Genomic DNA, 17,569 nt, shown 5'->3' with positions numbered 1-17,569 from the left:
AGTGTATCCCCATGGGGTGCACCAATATTATTCGTGCGCAAGAAATACGGTTCTCTCAGAATGTGTATTGATTATCGTCAACTCAACAAAGTTATGGTCAAGAACAGGTATCCATTTCCCAGAATAGATGACTTATTTGACCAACTTTAGGGTGCTAGTTATTTCTCCAAGATAGACCTCAGATCAGGCTATCATCAGCTTCGAGTCAGAGAGTGTGACATCCCAAATATAGCTTTTCGTACTCGATATGGTCACTTCGAATTTCTAGTCATGTCCTTTGTTCTTACCAATGCCACTGCAGCTTTCATGGACTTCATGAACTGGGTGTTCAAGCAGTACTTGGACATGTTCGTCATAGTCTTTATAGATGATATTATGATCTATTCTCGTACAGAGCGTGATCATTCAGACCATCTTAGAATTATTATTCAGACTCTCAGAGATCATCAGTTGATCACCAAGTTCAGTAAGTGCAAATTTTGGCTAAGATCAGTAGAATTCCTTGGCCATATTATTTTCGGTAACGGCATTAGAGTATATCCTCAAAAGACTAAAGCGGTAAGAAACTAGCCTCGCCCTGTATCTCCATCAGATATTAGTAGTTTCTTGGTTTTGGTTGGCTAATATAGACGGTTTTTCAAGGGATTTTCTTCTATTACATCTCCTATGTCTAGATTAACTCAGAAGAAGGTTAAGTTTAAGTGGTCAGATTCTTGCGAGAAGAGTTTTTAGGAGTTGAAGACTCGACTTACCTCAGCTCTAATTCTAGCTCTTCCAGATGGTTCAGATGGGTTCGTAGTATATTGTGATGCATCCAGAGTGGTTTTAGGTTATGTCCTCATACAGAATGGTAAGGTCATAGCCTACACCTCCAGACAGTTAAAGCCCCATGAGAAGAATTATCCTACTCATGATCTTGAGTTAGCAGCCGTAGTTTTTGCCTTAAAGATTTGGAGGCATTATCTATACAGAGTTCATGTAGATGCCTTCACAGATCATAAAAGTTTCCAGTATGTCTTTTCTTAGAAAGATCTCAATCTTTGTCAAAGAAGGTGGTTGGAGCTCTTGAAAAATTATGACATGAGTGTCATTTACCATTCGGTCAAGGCCAACATTGTGGCTGACACTCTCAGCAGACTCTCCATGGGTAGTGTGTCTCACGTTGAGAATATCAAGAAGAAGATAGCTCAGGAAATCCATCAGCTCACTATGCTTGGTGTTCGCTTAGTCGACTCTTCAGAGGGTGAGGTATGTGTTCAAAGTAGTTCAAAGTCATCTCTAGTTTTTGAGGTGAAAGAAAAGAAAGACAACGATCCTAGCTTTGTCAAGCTAAAAAAGTCAGTTCAAAACCAGAAAATAAAGGTTTTATCCCAAGGGGGAGATGGTGTTCTTCGTTGTCAGGGTCGTCTGTGTATTCCAGGTGTAGATGAATTGAGGCATCAAATTCCTGCAGAGGCGCATGGTGAGCAATACTCTATTCATCCAGGGGCCACTAAGATGTACCGCGACTTGTGGGCGATCTATTATTGGAGTGAGATGAAGAGCGAGGTTGCAGAGTTTATGGCTAAATGCTCTACCTACAGAAGGTTAAGATAGAGCATCATAAGGCCTAGTGGTTCCATTAGGATTTTACCATTCCTACTTGGAAGTGGGAAGAAGTGAACATGGATTTCGTGACGGGTTTGCCATGAACTTGTCATCATCATAATTTAGTTTGGGTCATTATAGAAAGAATCACCAAGTCAGCTCATTTCCTTCCAGCTCGTACCTCTTATTCACTCGAGGATTACACCAAACCCTATATCAAGGAGTTGGTAATATTACACGGCGTTCTATTATCTATCATCTCAGACAGAGGTACCCATTTCACCTCTCATTTCTGGAAAGCATTTCAAAAGGGTCTTGGTACCCAAGTCCATCTTAGTACAACCTTTCATCATCAGAGAGACGGTCAAGCAGAGAGGACCATTCAAACTCTTGAAGATATACTAAGGGCGTGTACAGTTGACTTCAAGGGAAGTTGGGATGACCACTTGCCTTTGATTGAATTCGCATACAACAATAGCTATCATTCCAGTATTAAAATGTCTCCATTCGAAGCTCTAGATGGTAGGAGGTGTAGATCTCCAATTGGTTGGTTTGAAGTTAGTGAGGCCTCAGTCATAGGTCCTGACTTGGTGTTCGACGCCTTAGAGAAAGTTTAGTTGATCAGAGAGAGACTCTGGGCTGATCAGAGCCAGTAGAATTTTTATGCTGATGTTCGTAGAAAGGATCTCGAGTTCAAAGTCGATGACTATGTCTATCTTAAGATCTCTCCCATGAAGGGAGTGAAGAGGTTCGACAAGAAAGGAAAACTCAGTCCCAGCTATGTCGGTCCCTTCAGGGTTCTCAGTTGTTTCGGAAAGGTAGCTTATGAGCTCAAATTGTCTTTAGATCTAGCCTCAGTTTATCCAATTTTCCATGTCTCCTTGGTCAAGAAGTATATAGGTGACCAGCAGTCGTAGTCCCTATTCAGAGCATTGATATTCAGAACAGCCTCTCTTATGAAGAGATTCCAGTCGAAATCTTAGACTACCAGACTCGTAGACTGAGGAACAAAGAAGTCCCTCTAGTTAAAGTTTTTTGGAAAAATCAGTCCGTCAAGGGAGCTACTTGGGAAGCAGAAGCAGATATGCATACCAAGTATCCTTACCTCTTCTCTGCCAATTCAGATCAAGCTTAAGGTAATAGTTCTCCTTAAGCTTATTCATTTTCATGTTCATGTTCCCAGTATAAACTTGGTATCTATTACCATTGCATACTCATTCATGCATTCATGTATTAGTTCAGTTATAAAATCATTCATCAACTATGCATTCTCATCTTGAGAGACTCAGTTTATCAGAACATTCAATCATGCTTTCATGTATTAGTTATACATGCATTAGATATGCATGAGTTCAGTATATTTAGCATATCATTCATGAAGTCATGTCTTAGTTATTCATGTTCAGTTCATGTCTAGCTTGTTTTTTATCCCCTCTCAGTTGATTCTTATTTGAGGATGAATGTTCCCAAGGGGGAGATATTGTAATACCCCGTAAAATCATAAGTCCAAAATTCAGCTCATTTGTCTTTACAAGCCTTAAGACTTAGAAAATTCTTATAAGTGTTCAACACTTAGTCTCATTTTAGACCTCCAAACTTTGGGGATTTATTAGACGACCTTCTTGACCTTCATTTTTAGATTTTCAAGATGTGTTGTGATGGGGCAAGGTCGTAGTACATCCTTGGTAAATTTTGGAATTTTTTGTATAACGTAAGGGTGTGTTTGGGTTTCCAAAATAGTAGCTCAGCGCGATAGGCCCGCGTCTCCCCAGCTAGAGAAGTGCTATAAGGCAGGCACCGCTTGGTCTAGTCCAGCAGACTTGGCGGGCGCTGCCTGGCAACTTCAGTGGGTGCCCAATCTTTAGCACTCCACCTCCGTGTTTCTAAGGGTATTTTGGACATTTTCTCAAACTATATATAGTCTTAAACACAGGATTTAGGCTCTAAAACACCAAAATATACTATTTTTATTAAAATTCTCTCAAGAACAGTCAAGAACAAGTCTAGGGTTCAATTGGGGGTTCCAAGATTCAAGCCAAATTCACTACTAATTTCATGAATTCCTAATCTAAGATATGCATAGTGTTCATCTATGGATCCATTTCGTTAATAGAGCTCAAGAACCATGTTTTGAATATTATTTTATGATTGTCTTGTTGTGATATGAGCATGTACACGTTGATGATTATTATTTAAGTTTAAAGATGACATCTAAAGGTGTTTTCATGAAGTATATGTGTTTGTTAGTTGAAATCCATGAACTTTATGTGGTTTAACAGGGTGAAATTCATGAAACAAACCTAAGATAAAAGAATGCATGCAAAGTGTTTGATAGAATGACTAAGATGATAAGATTCATGTCCCATTATTCAATAGTGCTTAAAATGACAAGTCTATGCTCTACGCTTTATGATTCCATATGAATTCCACGTGATTGATATGCGTTATTGTTGTGATATGGATTGAGCATGCTATTGAAGCTATGAAAGTATGTACATATTGTATGCATTTCCCTTCCATGTATAAGATGTTGAGAACCATGATTAGTATGAAATCTCCATATTATGATATTATGAATTGTGGACTCTACTCTTACGATCAAGTCAGTCATGTGTGTCAGTTTCCTTTCATCAAATCCTGGGGGTACTTGTACCCACAAAATAATGCTTTATGCCTAGATCCATGTCATGTTATCATGATAATCTCAGTCAAGCCATGATCTGTAGAACTCAGTCAGTCATGTGACTCAAAAAATCTCAGAAATCTCATGATCTCAGCTAAGTCTCAAATAGTAGTACTATTCAGTCAGTCAACGGAAGTCTGTTACTCAGTCCATGTATATTCAGTTAAATCATGTTCAGTCTCTTTAGATGGGAGTAGAAGTTAGCACTGAGTGAATCCAAGGATGGGAACTCACCGCCAGCTTAGGGTGTGATTCTTAGCAGTCATCCTTGTGTTATAGAACTACGTTGCTAGGGTAGGTTAAGATAGCTTAACCTATCAGATTAGGGTTGATGAGGTGTCTTAACCTATCAGTTTAGGGTTCCCACCGTTCTCATTTTGAGTACCTGCTATCTAAGGGTCACTCATAGCTGTCCTTACCAGTGGCGCAGTATTTACACCTCTCCATTTGGGGCAGAGGTTGGACCCCAACTTAGCTATATGCGTTATTGGGGCATATTGGTTTAACAACTATCTCCCACAATTTCAGACTCAGTCTCAGTAAAAGAACTCAGATAGTTCTTCAGATATCAGTATACCACGACTGTCAGATACAGTCAAATTTAGTTATGGTACGAAACTCAGATAGTTCCATCAGATCTAAGACTGTCAGACACAGTTGCCCATGTTATCAGAACTACAGTATCAATCATGTCAGTTATTAGTAAACCATGTATTAGCGTATAGATATACATATCACAAAATCATGATCTCAGTTACTATCTATGTATATTTGCACTCTTATGTTCGTACCAATCAGTCAGTTAGCATTGTTCATGCATGTGAACCCTTTGGCATTTAGCCTACCCCACTTGTATACTCAGTACTCCCATCTGTACTGACGTATTTTTGCTATGGTACTTTTTTTATGTTACACCATAGGTTCAGAGACACGAGTTCTAGATCAGCAGTAGCATCCCAATTGCAGAGTTGCAGTGAGTCCTCATCTATTTGAGAACGATATTATTTTATTTCATTTATTACTTCAGTTCAGTTTTTCTAGATGGAGTTAGTTGGAGACATGTTCCTTCTACTCCTTATTCAGACAGTATTTAGAGGCTTTCAAATTTAGTTCAAATTTGTTTCAGACATCAGTTGTTTTGGGTATTTGTCACCCTATATGGATGTTGTGGTTTGTCAGATATTTTATTTAGTTGAACCTTATGGCCTATTGTTCATGTTTTCCACATTATTACGTCATATCTTGCAGTGTAAAAGTACCTATATCATTCATGGATTAGCTTGTGGTCCTTCGGTGTTATAAGCACCATGTAGTATTTCTATTCAGAAAATTAGGGTGTTACATTATCAAATCTGAGTAGTATTCCTTCCTTCAATGAAACTTAGTGAAATCTGTCTAGTTCAGTCAGTAACACTATCAGTGAAAGCTTAGTCAAGCCTAGTATGAACTAGAAAATCAGTTCAGTGTCTATTCAGTTGGGAGTAGGATTTATCATCAAGTGAACCCAGGGATGAGGGCTCACCTGTCAGCTAGCAGAGGGTGTGATCCATAGAAGCAATCCTTGTGTTCTAGAACTACGTAGCCAGCATAGGTTGAGATGTACCCCTATGATTCTACGAATTTTACATCTCATTTGAGTTTTCTTACTAAGAGGGGTTGACGGAAGAGCTCCCTGTCAGAGAGGGTTAACTCATATCTTGTCTTTACATGTGGCACAGTACTGATACCCTTTCAGCTGGGGTTATAGGTTAAACCCCACTAGTTTAGATTCGAGGCATGTCGGTTAGATGATTACCTCCCACAGTCTCAGTCTTAGTCTCAGCAAAATAACTCAGATAGTTCTTTAAATTCAGGACTGTTAGATACAGTCACTCAGTTTAGTATGGAACTCAGCTAGTTCCATTAGAATTTGGACTATCAGACACAGTCACTCAGTTAACAGTAAATTAGTGATACAAAACTCATGTTATCAGTAATCAAACTTAGTATTCAGTATTATCCCAATCTCATTTATAGTTATGTATTCTCACATTCATGTTATTCAGTCAGTTAGTATTATTCATGCATATGAATGCCATGCATTCAGCCTACCTCACTTTGCATACCAGTACATTCAAATATACTGACGCATATTTTTCTTCTGCGCTATAGTATTTTATACCATAGGTTTGGACGCTCAAGTTCCCGATCACACTTAGCTTTGGATTCAGCTAGCAGCAGTAGATTTGCAGTGAGTCCTCATCATTCAAGGATAGCATGATTATTTTATTACTTCATTATTTCAGTTTTAGTAGACGGAGTTAGTTGGGGACATGTCCCATCAAATCTATAGTTTTTAGATAGTTAGAGGCTTTCAGACTAGCATGTTCAGACAGTTTATTTCAGTTTTGATATTGATATAATGTATTTTTAGATGTTATATTTTATCAGATATTTGAACCTTATGGCCTTTCAGCCCTTTTATTCCATATTTATACAGTATATTATATAGTGCTCAGTTATAGATATCAGTAATGGGTTAGCTTGTGGTCCTTTGGGATTGCTCGCACCGTGTAGCATTCTAGGTATCAGATTCGGGGTGTTACAAACTTTGTATTAGAGCCTAAGGTTCAATAGAGTCCTAGGAAGTCTGAAAAGCGGCATCTAGTAAATTTTTATGCATGGGTGTGTTGCACGCCACATTTATGTACAAGAGGCTATAAGATGTTTTAGGAATAGTTTTCCTTCTTTCAGTATTCATGTCGTGCCAGTGAGCATAAGCTTAAATTTATAACTCTTAGTCTAATCCATTTCTCTCTTTTCATTTACAGAATATGCCTCCCAAAATAAGAAATGAAAATCAGTTAGCCCCTCAGCACGTTCAGGCAAATCCCCTGGACGAGCATGTCTCCCATGCAGATTTTAGGACTGCATTCACTACTCTAGCCAAGTCCGTCATAGCTCAGAATAAATGGCCAATTTCTATTCCAACTAACTCAGTGGCCAATACTGCTACATACAGTATTTGGGACTTCACCCAAATGAATCCTCCCCTATTCTCAGGTTCTAAATTCAAAGATGATCTATAGGAGTTCCTCGACCAAGTTCAGAAAGTCATAGATATCATGGGAGTGACATCTAGTGAGAGTGCTGAGTTAAACACTTATCAACTACAAGATGTAGCTCATACATGGTTTAAGCAATGAAAAGTAGACAGGGGTATATATATAGAGCCCATAGAGTGGGAAGAGTTTGCTACTTTCTTCCTAGACCGATTCTTTCCCTTAGATAAAAAAGAATCCAAAGTATTAGAGTTCATCAATCTCAGACAAGGAAGCATAAGAGTAAAACAATACTTCCTTAAGTTTACTCAGTTATCCAGGTATGCTCCCCATGTAGTAGCAGACAGTAGATCCAAAATGAGAAAGTTTGTGTCTGGGGTTATAGTTAGAGTAGTTAAGGAGTGCAGGACTGCGATGTTGATTAAGGAGATGGACATATCTAGGATTATGGTCAATGCTCAACAAATTTAAGAGAAAAAGCTTAAAAAGAGAGAGAGAGAATAAGAGAGCCAAAACAGGTAGCTATAGTTTTTCTCAGCCAGGGTCGCAGGGTGGTAACCGTTCTCAGCATAGTCAGAAATTTTTAGTCCCAGTTCCATCCTTAACTAGTGCGTCAGTACCAAAGTTTAGAAATAACCATAGGGATAGGGCGCTAGGCTCTAAAAACTAGGGTAGCAAGAGTAGGAATTTTACTAATTCGCTTTGCGAAGAGTATGGTAAGTATCATAAAGGGGTGTGTAGAGACGGCAGTGATGTGTGTTTCAAATGTGGCAAGTCAGGTCACAAGGTTTGAGACTATCCTAAACCCGGCCCTCGAAGTCAGCACGATTGTCCTTCATCCCAGTCTGGTCACCCGAATCAGCAGGGTGCAAATTCCAGCACTATCAGTCTTGACAGAATCAAGAAAATCCTCCTTATGCAGTCACTGGTATATTATCGATCCCTCATTTACATGTTCACATTTCTTTAGATTCAAGAGCTTTTTTTCCTTTTGTAACTCTTTACATAACAGTTAATTTTAAGGTCAGACCATATGTTAATAGGACTTTACTCAGTCTCCATCCATCGGGTCAGCCCATCATACCACAAAATATATATAGGTACTATTTGGTTATGATATCTCATAAATTCAGGCCTTCAGGTCCCAGTAGTAATACCAGTATGCGTAGGAAATCCAAAAGGAAAGATGATTCCTGACCTATTCCTACCTCAGTGCCAAGTTTTGTACTTCAACCATCATGATACTTATGCATGCTTTATGTTTCAATCCCGTGAATACAGGTTATATCCATGCATTTTTCATAAAATAGTGTGTGTTTCAAGTTCCTAGTATGAGGAGTTCCAGTTCACCTAGTGTTACGACTCATGTCCCATGAACACAAAAATTCCAAGATTAGGTCATACATCCCATGACTCATGCTCCACTCCTAATGATCAGCCAAACTCAAATTATGTCACGTATACTCTTAGTTTAGATCCCTCGGTTAATCTGTGGTGTTGATGCTCTATCCCTCAAGCCTCAGTTACAACATCAGTTTAGTAATCAATATTCAGTAAAGGACTCAGATAGTCCTACAGGACCATGGCTTTCAGTTATCAGTTATGTAGCCATCAGAAATCAGTACTTCAGTACCAGTCTAAACCTTGGTTATTAAAAACTAGCATTCAGTTTCAGTTGCACTCTTAGTTATAGTTACAGTCTCAATTACCGTTTTAGCTACAATCTCAATCTTAGTCCTAGCCCAGTAATCAGTTTAGCAACCTAGTTTAGTTTTAGGATTTCCTGACCATTGTTTATGGCCATCAGTTACTTAGTTATTAGTATTTCAATACCCCAGTTTACAGAATGTTTTCAAAATATGTTAGATGTATGATCTTGTATTCTTAAGGTAATACAGTTTTTACTCACTCATGCTCAGTTACCTTATGTTACCCAGTTAGTCATTATCTTCTATGCATTATACTCTACAGTTTCAGTATAGTTGTTCAGACTAAGTTCAGTTAAGTCTTGCAAATCCAGCATTTAGTTATCAGTCCTTTAGTTAATCAAATGAGTAGTATATTTAACCAGTCGTGCTCAGTACCCATGTGATTATTTTGGGTGGTCTCGAGTGACATGTTGTACTAAGGTGGAGAGTATAGTTGAAAGAGTGTCGGACAAGTACTTTAGTTAAGTATAATTTTTTATTAAGAGTTAGTTTAAGTAGCTAGTAATTCATTTTAGCAGTCAAGCGAACAAGTTCGGATGGTGTCGTTTCCCTTCATTCCATCTAGTCGCACTATCCGGAGTCCCACGAATGTGATCATTCTAAGATGGACCAACTATGCAGTTGTGTGCTGAGCTTAGTTCATGTATCACGTCTTAGTTTTTGATCTCAGATATTCAGCCACAATTCAGTTCGTAGGTGCCTTGTGCATCGCCCTAGTTTTCCTCAGTATCTCAAAAAAATCAGTATTCTTCGAGGGACCTAGTGTCCCTAAAAAACTTAATAATTCAACACATTAAGGAAACTTCAAGAATAGGAAGTGGCTTAGTCTCAAAGATTGTTAGTGTTACTTCATTGGCAAGTCAATCGGTTGTTAATCTCGATATTTGGTGGTAGGGCCTTGAAAATAATGGAGTGTTCTCGGTAATGTCTTGTCTTTTTATGAGGATTTTTTGGTTTGGGGTGGCTTGTTTTTCCATGCAATGTAATATGGGTTCCAAGTGTGCTAAGGAAGGTGTATTTCTTTTACTTGGTTAGCTACTAGTGCGGTGATTTTGACTGCAAAAGTTAGAAAGTGGAGGGTTGTCTATATTAATTGGTGTTACATGCGTAAGGAGGTGGGTGAGGACATGAATCATCATTTTCTACATTGCGCGCTAACCATGAGGCTATGGTGTGATGTTTAAGTGGTTTTGGCACCCCGGGGAAATTCCAAATGGTGTGAAAGAACTGATTTCAATTGGATGAGGGGGAGAAGGAAGAGATGATGAAGGGCTTCAAATGTGATTCCACTTGTGTTAATGTGGGTAGTTTGGAGAGAGAGAATAACTATATACATTTTGTTGGATAAATAAGGAATAACAAATAAAACTATTCACAATTAAATAATGGGGGATAAATTGGAAAAATAATGAAACCAAGATTTTTATGTGGGAATCAATCTTTTGAATAAGGGAAAGAAATAACAAGCCATAATAAGATGTTGGTATTACTATAGCAAGAAATTTTACATTGTGTAGGTCTCAGTAAAATATTACAAAGATCAGTACAAATAATCCTCTTTTGAAATGTTATTTCACCTCACTAAAATATCGTCCGCTCTAATTTTTTATTCACAAACTATTTTATATCGAATACCTCACCGCTCTCTGTACATTTTTATCTTTGTGTTGGTGTGTAACAAAATGAATTATCCCTGCCGATGACATGAGTGACATCAATGAAAGACGATGATTCAAAATGTTCACTATGAACATTTAAATGGTTGACTTACCAAATCAATATCTCTTGACATTTTTGTAAACTTGCAGCCAATGAATACATTTGTGGCATGGAATGGACCATACACCAAGAAAATTTCCACATACTCGAAAAAGAATTTCAAGAAAAAATATTTTCAGCAATATATTTCCAAGGAAAAAGACTTCTGTCATACCAAACACCATTAATTACGGCTTGATTAATTTGATTGAAATTATTTCTATCTATTCAACCCAATTTCCTTACATGGAAATGTCCCCCATCATGCATGAAGAGCAGAATAACATATCAAATATGATGTCACAAGTAGAGTCTGGAAAAGGTGGACTGTTCGCAAATTTTACCCCTACTTTTTTGGATAGGAGGTTGTTTCTGAAATAGTTATACGTCTATAACAAAAGCACAGCTTGAGATCTGTATAATATTTCAAAGCGAAAATTTAAGTTGATCACTCATTGTTCTATATTATCGAACTGATTTTCACAAACAATCATTGCATTTTTAAGAAGACCCTACACGACTTTTAACATCCACCCATGCTGTTTATATATCTCTCTTGAATTTTGATTTGAAATTAACACCAAAGCAGAGCTTTCTTTGTTGCAAAAATGAGTTACAGACTATTTCTACTAGCATCGTTCTTTCTCTGTCAACTTGCTTTTTCTTCATCCATACCTCATTTGTGCAACAAAGATGAAAGCATTTCCCTTGTAACATTCAACAAATCGCTTACTATAGATCCGTCAGCATCTGCTGATTGTGATTATTCTGGTCAGCCATACTATGGAAAAATAAGTTCATGGAATATGAGCAGAGATTGCTGCTCGTGGGATGGAGTGATATGTGATGAGATAACTGGACATGTTGTTGAACTTGATCTCAATTGCAGCCAGCTTGTAGGGAACATCGACTCGAATAGCAGCCTTTTCCAACTCTCTCGTCTCCAAAGGCTCAATCATTCTAGGAACACATTCTCTAACTCACATATTTCTCCTTTATTTGGCAGGCTTTCGAGTTTGACACATCTTGATCTTTCCTACACGTCTTTATCTGGTCAAATTCCTTCGGAAATATCTCATCTTTCCAAGTTACAGTCTCTTCATTTACTAAACTACGATATACAACTTGGACCTCACAATTTTAAAATTCTCCTTCAGAATTTGACTCAATTAAGACTGCTTGATCTTAGATTAGTAAACATCTCTTCCACCATCCCTCCAAAATTTTCTTCTCATTTAACGACTTTGAGACTGGGAGATACAGATTTGTACGGGATAATACCTGAGAGGATTTTTCACTTGTCGAACTTGAAAGAACTTGACTTATCCTACAATGATCATCCCAGTGGTTATTTTCCGACGACAAAATGGAATAGCACGGCATCTATCGAGGAGTTATATCTCTCTCAAGTGGATTTTTCTGGTAGTTTCCTGCCTGAATCTATTAGCTATCTAACTTCCTTGCGTTACGTGATGCTTAATTCTTGCAATCTATCGGGGAAAATTCCAAAATCTCTTTGGGATCTCACCCGTTTAGAGCATCTGGACCTTAAAGATAACCTACTTGAAGGATCAATTCCTCTATTTACAAGTGGACTGCAGAATCTATCTTACCTTCGGTTATTGAATAACTTGCTAAATGGAGTGATACCATCCTGGAAATTCTCCCTGCCATCACTGAGTAAACTTGACTTGAAGGATAACCACTTTTGCGGTCAACTTGAGGATTTCAGGTATAATTCAGTACTAACCCATATTGATTTAGGTCACAACCAGTTACAAGGCTATCTTTCCGAATCAATTCAGAAACTTGTGAACCTAGCCTCAATTCATTTAGAGCACAACCAGTTCCAAGGTCCTCTTCCAAAGTCACTTCAGAACCTTGTGAACCTAACGTGGCTTGATCTTTCATCTAACAATTTTAGTGGCAATGTAGATGTCAGCATCTTTTCAAACCTCAAACAACTTTTCCTTCTTGAACTATAACATAATAGTATTTCGCTGACCAATGAGAACAATGTCAATTCTACCTTGCCTCAATCTGTTGAATCGTTGGGGTTGTCCGGTTGTGAAATAAGAGAACTGGATTTTTTGAGATCAGCAAAGCAGCTTTCGTACTTGGATCTTTCAAATAACAAGATTCAAGGAAGAATTCCTGATTTTGCATTGTCTAATTGGATGAATTCCATGTCAAATCTTAATCTATCCCACAACATGTTGACAAGTAGTAACCAGATTCATCTTCTTCCTCTTCTTGATATTGATTTGCAGTCCAATTTTCTTCAAGGGCCGCTACCAATTCCACCGCCCTCTGTGCAATTGTTCTTCATGTCAAAAAATAGTCTCACTGGGGAGATCCCTTCTTCTTTTTGCAATTTGACATTGTTAGGATCGAGAATCCGGATAGTGCGGAATTAAATAAAGTAATTGTTTGAAGACGATAACAAAACGATAATAACGATAAGTTAAGAAAATAAAGGAGGCACAAATTTAACGTGGTTTGGTCAACTTGACCTACGTCCACAACCAAAAGAGAAGCAACTTCACTAAACACCAAACGGAACAAAAAAGAGTACAAAGATACAAAAGAGAGAACAAAATTAGAGTAATTAAATACTCTAATAGCCCAAATACCCAAAAAAATAACCTCACAAAGATCACTCCAAAGAAGAGGTTCACTCAAAATATTTCCCAACACAACTCTCTTACAAATACTCTCTACAAAGAAGAAAACAAACACAACTAAATCTTCTTCAAATGTTGGTGTTTTCTCTAAATGGTATTTTTCAAAGAGGGTGGAAATGCCTCTATTTATAGGCACAAAACAAACCTACGTTGATGTCATCAATAACATCAACACACTACTTTAGCAATCAAACTTGACAAGAAAACAACTTGCATGCAATGTTGGACAAGCCAACCAAATTTGACAAAGATAACAAATGATCTTGCAAGTGCTTGGTAGCAACTTTGGTTGACCAAGTGTGAATCCAAGAAACAAACAAAAGGCCACATTACAAAACTCCACCTTGTCCTGAGTTTGTTCAATATAGTAAATTTGCTCCACCTTCTTCACAAAGCCTCAAAGGACTTTCAAAATTCTATGACGTCTGAATCAAATGAGTCTCTATCTGAAATTGAACCAGTAGCAACACCTGTAATAGTAGATCCCAACAGTGTGTACAGCGTCCCAGACTTGCGTGCCTTCATAACCACAAGACCACCTCAAGAGATTCAAGAACTCCACCTTCACCTATGTATTTGCACCCAAAAGATTCTAGAGTGCCCAAAAAGATGAGATTTTTCTTCAACTCAGGAACACATCTAACATTTCTAAGAGTTCTTACAATACCATCATGCATTTTAATTCGGACGGTACTTGTTCCAACAATTTTGCAAGCAACATTGTTGCCTACCAAGACAACTCCACCTTCAACAGGATCATATATAGAAAACAAGTCCTTGCTAGGACACATATGAAATGAACAAGCTGAATCTAAAATCCACTTATTGTTAGAACAAGAAATATTTTCGGTTACTAAAAATATTGCTCCTTCAATCTCATCAGCAGCTACACTTGCTTCAGCGGTGTCAGAATCTCCATGCTCATTTTTCTTTACTTTTCCCTTGTTTTGCAACTTAGGACAATTAAACTTAATGTGGCCTTTTTTATGATAGTAATAACACACTGGATTACTAAATCTAGACTTTTCGTTAGATTTACTCCTGACAAATAAACTGAATGCCTGATTTCCACTACCTTCCCCAGTAATATCTCTATCTATCTGATCTTTAGATTTCAGCATAGATTTGATTTTTCTATAAGAGATATTTTCTTTCCCATAAAGTATAGTATCTCTAAAATTCTTAAAGGAATGGGGTAGGGAACATATTAGCAAAATAGCATGATCTTCTTCCTCAACCTTGACATCTATATTACTTAAATCCATAAGAATGGAATCAAAGGCATCAAGATGTGACAGTAGGGAAGTATTTTCATCCATACGAATTGTATAAAGCTTTTGCTTCAGGTAGAGTCTATTCTCTGCCGTCCTTTTCATATACAGGCTTTTCAAATTTTCCCATATGCCTTTGGCAGTGATTTCCGAAGCTACTTCACGTAATACATCATTAGAGAGATTTAGTATAATACTAGATCTCGCCTTTTTATCAAGGCTATCAAACTCCTCATCTGTCATTTTTTCTGAAATTTTCTCTTTTCCTTGCAGTCCCATATCTGAACCATCCTGAACTAAGATAGCTTCCTTTTTCAACTACCACATACCAAAGTTTGCACTTCGGTCAAATTTCTCAACATAAATCTTTGTAATCGTCAGGTGACTACTAAGACAAAATCAGGATTAACCTCGCTCTGATACCAATTTGTTAGGATCAAGAATCCCGGATAGTGCGGAATTAAACAAAATAATCGTTTGAAGACGATAATAAAACGATAATAACGATAATAACGATAAGTTGAGAAAATAAATGAGGCACAAATTTAATGTGGTTCAGTCAACTTGACCTACATCCACAACCAAAAGAGAAGCAACTTCACTAAACACCAAACAGAACAAAAAAAGTACAACGATACAAAAGAGAGTATAAAATTAGAGTAATTAAATACTCTAATAGCCCAAATACCCAAAAGAATAACCTCACAAAGATCACTCCAAAGAAGAGGTTCACTCAAAGTATTTACCAACACAACTCTCTTACAAATACTCTCTACAAAGAAGAAAACAAACACAACTAAATCTTCTTCAAATGTTGGTGTTCTTCTCTAAATGGTATTTTTCAAAGAGGGTGGAAATGCCTCTATTTATAGGCACAAAACAAACCTACGTTGATGTTATCAATGACATCAACACACTACTTTGCCAACCAAATTTGACAAGAAAACAACTTGTATTCAATGTTGGACTAGCCAACCAAATTTGACAAGAAACAAATTGCATGCAATGTTGGACTAGCCAACCAAATTTGACAAAGCCAACAAATGATCTTGCAAGTGCTTGGTAGCAACTTTGTTTGACCAAGTGTGAATTCAAGAAACAAACAAAAGGTCACATTACAGACATCATTACTAGTTCTAGATTTGGCAAGAAACAATTTGAAGGGAGCAATTCCACGATCTTTGGGTAGCATGAGCGACGACCTCAAAGTTTTGGATATGCAATGCAACAGCCTTTCTGGGAATCTCCAAACAGGTTTTGCATTTGGAAATGGACTTAAAATCCTCAACCTGCATGGCAATATTTTCCAAGATCGTTGGCCAATTGCAAAGAGTTGGAAGTTCTTGACTTACAAAACAAAAACCTCAGTGATGCATTCCCTATGTGGTTGGGCACTCTTCCAGATTTACAAGTTTTAAGCTTTAGATCCAATAAATTGCATGGTCCCATTACAACTTCAGGGATTAAAAACTTGTTTCCTCGGCTGCGGATATTGGATCTCTCTTCCAATGCTTTTACATCAGAGTTACCAACAAGTTTTTTCCGACATTTGAATGCCATGAGGAGAATGATCAAACAATGAAAGTGCCAAGTGAAGAATAGCTTGAATATTACCAGGATTCGGTAGTTATTGCAACAAAGGGACAAGATCTTGAAGTTGTGAGAATCTTGTATTTGTACACCACTATTGATCTCTCAAACAACAAATTTGAAGGACATATTCCTAGTGTTATGGGAGATCTTATTTCACTTCCGGTGTTGAATCTGTCTTATAATAGATTTCAAGGTAATATACCACCATCACTTAGGAAGTTATCTGTAGTCGAATCATTGGATCTTTCGTTGAACAAGCTTTCGGGAGTGATACCGCAACAACTTTTTTTCTCTTACATCTCTTGAAGATTTTAATCTCTCCCACAATCATCTTGAAGGATGCATCCCGAGAGGACCTCAATTGGGTACATTTGGGATCAATTCGTATGAATGCAATGATGGATTACGTGGATTCCCTAGTTCGAAAGATTGTGGAAGTAGCTGGAGATCAGAGACAAAAAATGCAGCACATGCTCTGGATGAAGAAAGCAATTCCTCGTTTCTGAGTGAACTCAGCTAGAAAGTGGTTCTTATGGGATATGGTAGTGGACTGTGTATTGGATTCTCCATAGAATATGTCATGCTTTCTTCTCCAAATCCAAATTGGCTTTCAAGGATCGCTGAAGATTTAGAATACAGAATCATTATGAGAAGGAGAAAGAAGAAGCGAGGTCAAATGCATTACAGAAGAAGAAAAAATGGTGTCTAGACAAGTTCCAAGAAGTACAAGATCATGTAAGTTCAAATTAATTTCTTTTTATTGTAGCTGGTATTATCATCTTCATAAGAATATTTCTTGTTTTATTATCTTGCATAAAAAGGAACAATAAATTGCAAGATGTATCTAAATTGAATAGTGAAGTGAATCATTTGATGAGAAGTATACAGTTCTATTTGTATCTACTCTTAGGAAGTAACAAAAATAAAAAAAGGGAAGATGTAACTCATCTGGTCCTCATTATGCAAAACCAATAGGATCATTTCAGTTACGACAGAAACCACCATACAAGTAGGAATAGCTCAGGGGCGATCAATCCGGACCAACAATGAGAAGCGGTCAAATCAGTAGCAAAGGCACCAGGCGAACAAAAGATTGTTCTAATTCGAATTGTTTTAATTGTTAGTTTACCATCTCCCTTGTTATCTAAAAGAAAATAGTGTTTGAAACAATTACTCGGTGTCATGATAGATCGAGCTTGCATTGCCATTACTTCATTTCGATATAATGTGTGAGAATTGAAAT

At 37.5% G+C, this 17,569-nt stretch overlaps 1 protein-coding gene across 1 annotated transcript; it reads left to right on the top strand.

Annotated features, from left to right (window-relative positions):
* The first annotated feature begins 11,386 nt into the window (after nucleotides 1-11,386).
* LOC107871633 (receptor-like protein Cf-9) lies at nucleotides 11,387-13,195 on the top strand. The gene is made up of 2 exons (XM_047403583.1): nucleotides 11,387-12,510; nucleotides 12,772-13,195. Exons 1-2 carry the CDS (start codon nucleotides 11,387-11,389, stop codon nucleotides 13,193-13,195), a joined length of 1,548 nt encoding a protein of 515 aa, XP_047259539.1.
* Nucleotides 13,196-17,569: the final 4,374 nt, after the last annotated feature.

The sequence above is a fragment of the Capsicum annuum genome, unplaced genomic scaffold (assembly GCF_002878395.1).
Source record: "Capsicum annuum cultivar UCD-10X-F1 unplaced genomic scaffold, UCD10Xv1.1 ctg4480, whole genome shotgun sequence".
NCBI classification, from domain to species: Eukaryota; Viridiplantae; Streptophyta; class Magnoliopsida; order Solanales; family Solanaceae; genus Capsicum; species Capsicum annuum.
Note: the sequence above shows the minus strand (reverse complement) of the source record. Positions and strands in the feature narration are given on the sequence as shown.